Here is a 4,124-nt window from a genome sequence, read left to right on the forward strand (position 1 = left end):
GTCTGTCTGTCCTAGATGCCTGGATTCTCAGTGTGCGCCTGTGTGTGTTTGTGTGTCTGTGTCCTGAACATCCGTGTGTGTGTGCATGTGCCTGCATGTGTCCCAGACACCTGGGCTTTCGGGGGGGGGTGTATGCACATCTCAGATGCCTGGGTTATGGGGGGGGGGTAGACGCACATCCCAGGTACCTGGGTTCTCACCATGTGTGTGCATGGCCCAGACACCCAGGTTCTCATTGCGTGTCTCCATGTGAATGTGAGTGTCAGTGCACGCGTGTGTCCAGAACACAGGTTCTCAGCGTGTGTGTGCACACACCCAGGTGCACCCGGCCAGACACCCTCAGCGCCCCCCGTGCCCAGGAGTGTGGACCGCTCAACATGGCCAGGGGGTGCGCCGGCTCGGGGTCACGCATGTGCGTGCACCAGGGAGAGCCGTGGCTTGTGTGCGTGCATGTCGGGGCATGTGCTGGGCCCTCTGCGTGCTCTTTTGCACTAGTGTGTGCTCACAGCCGCGCTCCCCCATGTCGCAGCCCAGGCTGCAGGGGCCGTGGGCAAGGGGGGCCTGTTGCCAGCTGCCTGGGGAAGGTGGGGCAGGGACTGGGGGTAGTACTGGGGCAGGGGCGTCAGCACAGGGCAGGAGAGCTGTGAGGGGCTTTGCTCTCCCGGAGGGGCTCCAGGGGGTCTCTCTGACCCCCCTCTCCCTTACCCCCCCAGGCAAAGGCCCCGAGACGCTGTTCGCGGGGCACAAGCTGAACGACAACGAGTGGCACACGGTGCGGGTGGTGCGGCGCGGCAAGAGCCTGCAGCTCTCCGTGGACAACGTCACCGTGGAAGGTACCGGGGGCGAGGGGCGCCGGCAGGCCTGGGAGGCTGTGGGTGGGGAGCGAGGGGCCCCGGCATGGCCGGGGGCAGCAGGGGCTGGCTGTGACCCCCCTGGCGCCGGCCCGCAGGGCAGATGGCCGGGGCGCACACCCGCCTGGAGTTCCACAACATCGAGACGGGCATCATGACAGAGCGGCGCTTCATCTCAGTGGTGCCGTCCAACTTCATCGGGCACCTGAGCGGGCTGGTGTTCAACGGGCTGCCCTACATGGACCTGTGCCAGCACGGCGACATCGCCTACTGCGAGCTCAACGCCCGCCTGGGCCTGCGCGCCATCGTGGCCGACCCCGTCACCTTCAAGAGCCGCGGCAGCTACCTGGCGCTGGCCACGCTGCAGGCCTACGCCTCCATGCACCTCTTCTTCCAGTTCAAGACCACGGCACCCGACGGCCTCATCCTCTTCAACAGCGGCAACGGCAACGACTTCATCGTGGTGGAGCTTGTCAAGGGGTGAGCGCCGCCCCCAGGCTCCTAGCCACGCCCCTTTGCTCCAAGCCCTGCCCCTATATTCCAAGCTGTCTGCAGGCCACGCCCCCAGCCTCCAAGCCACACCCTCTGCCCAAACAGTGCCCTGGGCCACACCCCCTTCTGTTCCAAGCCATGCCCCTTTGCTCAAGGTCATCCCTGTCCATCCCTCCAGGCCATGCCCCCAGGCTCATAACCATGCCTGCTGTGCTCTAAGCCACGCCCCTGTACCTCAGAGCCACGCCCCTGTATGGGGCAACGCCCCCTTGGTTCTAAGCCATGCCCGCTGCCCAGAACACCCCTCCCAGTTATGGCCCCTCACTCCCAACCTGCACCCCCTCCCCGCCCCGGCCCCGCCGGTGCCCCTCACTCCCGCTCCTGCCCCGGCAGGTATGTCCACTACGTGTTCGACCTGGGCAATGGGCCGTCGCTGATGAAGGGGAACTCGGACAAGCCGGTGAACGACAACCAGTGGCACAATGTGATCGTGTCGCGGGACACCAACAATGTGCACACGCTCAAGATCGACTCGCGCACGGTCACGCAGCACTCCAACGGCGCCCGCAACCTGGACCTCAAGGGTGAGCCACGGGCAGGGGGTGCCCGCAGGGCCCGTGGGAAGCTAAGCAGGTTCTGGGGGGGGTTGCTGTGTGGATGAGAGACTGTGCTCTGCTGGGTCCCCCTGGGAAGCCAAGCAGGGCTGGGGAAGGTTGGCATGTGGACAGGAGATCACGTAGAGCATGCTGATGCCCCCCTGCCCCCTGTCCCAGGCAGGCCTAGACACCATTTGGGTGCAGGGTCAAAGCCCAGATGGGAGACCATGTACGGTATCCCGAGGCTCTGGGCAGAGGGGGTGCCCAGATCCTGACTGTGCCGTGCCTGTGCCCCCAGGGGAGCTGTACATCGGGGGCCTGAGCAAGAACATGTTTCACAACCTGCCCAAGCTGGTGGCGTCGCGTGATGGCTTCCAGGGCTGCCTGGCCTCCGTGGACCTCAACGGGCGCCTCCCCGACCTGCTGGCTGACGCCCTGCACCGCATCGGCCAGGTGGAGCGCGGCTGTGACGGTGAGGCCGCGCCCAGACGCCGGGGCTCCCCCAAACTCACGGCGGGCAGGGGGCCCGGACGCCTGGCTTCACTCCAGCGCCGGGAGGGGAGTGGGGCTGGGGGCCTAGAGCATGGGGCTGGGAGCCTGGATGCCGGGGTGCTCTCCCTGCTCTGCTCCCCCTGGTGCTGGGGGTGGAGGCCCCTATAACCTCCCCCCGGCCCCCTCTCCACCCCCCAGGCCCCAGCACGACGTGCACCGAGGATTCGTGCGCCAACCAGGGCGTCTGCCTGCAGCAGTGGGATGGCTACACGTGCGACTGCACTATGACCTCGTACGGCGGCCCCGTGTGCAACGACCGTGAGTGCTGGCATACACGTGGGCTGCTGGGGGAGGACGACATAGGGTACACGGAGGAGGGTGGGGCGAGCTGGGTGTCCAGATGGGGCAGGGTCTTGCCAGGCCAAGAGTGAATGCGTGGGCACAGAAAGTGTGTCAGCCTGCTCAGAGCCCCAGGCCGAGCAGGGGACACCGTGGTGCTGGGTGAGTGTGTCACGTGAGCCTGCCAGTGCAGGCGTAAGTGTGTGAGGGGAGGGTTGGAGGGGCACAGAAATGAGCCATCCAGGACTTTGCACACACAAGCATGAAAATGGCCAGGGGCGGGGAGCCTTGCACCAGGGTGTGCAAAACTGGGTGGAAGGTGAGGCAGCATGTTGCATCTCACACTTGCACACGAAGAGGAAGTGACCTGGCACATTGCACAATACCATGTGCACACATAGCTGGGGGTCATTTACTATCAGTATGAGGCCATGGAAAGCAAAGCAGGCCAGGGCACGCTGCACTTGTGAACCACCTGGTGGCCTTCACCATCAGTGCAAGGCCATGAAACTGGAGCTGGTGCACGACGGCGTACACAAAGGGCTGTTCACTATCAGTGTGAGGCTGAGCTCCAGACCAGAGCACAATTGTACATGCACAAGTGGCCAGGTGTTGTCCACATCGTTCACTATTAGAACGGACGAACCACATGGTGTAGTTCACTATCAGTGCAAGGCTGTGAAATCCAGACCAAGGCACAGTTGTACACGCTAGCAGCTGGGCATTGTTCACGATCAGGGTGAGACCATGAAACCAGTGTGTGGCACAACTATGTACAGGAGGGGCATGTCACTCACTATCAATTGAAGGCCATGGAAAGCAGACCAGGGCACAGCCGTAGACATGAACCACCTGGCAGCGTTCGCTATTGGTGCGAGGCCGTGAAACCAGAGTGTGGCACAACTATGTACATGAGAAGCTTGGCGTAGGTCACTATTAGGGCAGCCGTGTGAAAACCACATGACCTGGTGTCTGTGTGAGGTGGGGGCACCAGACTGACACACTGGTGTGTCTGGGCCTGGTGCGATTCAGATCGCGTGCAGAGGCATGAATCATGTGCTAGCTTGGCCACACGTGAGGAGCCTGGCACCACTCACCAACCTGGCACGAGGGCCCCAGTACCATTGGCTGTGTGTGCAAGGGCATGGAGCCTGGGGGGGCCGAGGGAGGGTAAATGAACGTGAGCATTGGTGTGAGCCGTACAAGGGTGCGGAGCCACAGGCTGAGCGGGGGGACACGATGCCAGAGGGGTCTGTCTGGGAGGGGAAGGGGCTGGGTGGTGAGAGCAGGAGGGGCTGAGCGCCTGGGTTCTCCTCCCAGCCCCGTGGTGGGTCTGGCCCCCTGAACCAGCCTG

At 63.7% G+C, this 4,124-nt stretch overlaps 1 protein-coding gene across 1 annotated transcript in view; it reads left to right on the forward strand.

The window, feature by feature from the left end:
• The window catches only part of NRXN2 (neurexin 2), an 89,064-nt gene that overhangs the window by 52,719 nt on the left and 32,221 nt on the right, over positions 1-4,124 (forward strand). Inside the window, exons 12-16 of the mRNA XM_025214933.1 lie at positions 714-833; positions 950-1,331; positions 1,737-1,927; positions 2,238-2,411; positions 2,630-2,749. Of these exons, the coding sequence (XP_025070718.1) occupies positions 714-833; positions 950-1,331; positions 1,737-1,927; positions 2,238-2,411; positions 2,630-2,749 (987 nt within the window). The remainder of the gene's footprint in view (positions 1-713; positions 834-949; positions 1,332-1,736; positions 1,928-2,237; positions 2,412-2,629; positions 2,750-4,124) is intronic.

The sequence above is a fragment of the Alligator sinensis genome, unplaced genomic scaffold, assembly GCF_000455745.1.
Source record: "Alligator sinensis unplaced genomic scaffold, ASM45574v1 scaffold1302_1, whole genome shotgun sequence".
Lineage (NCBI taxonomy): Eukaryota > Metazoa > Chordata > Crocodylia > Alligatoridae > Alligator > Alligator sinensis.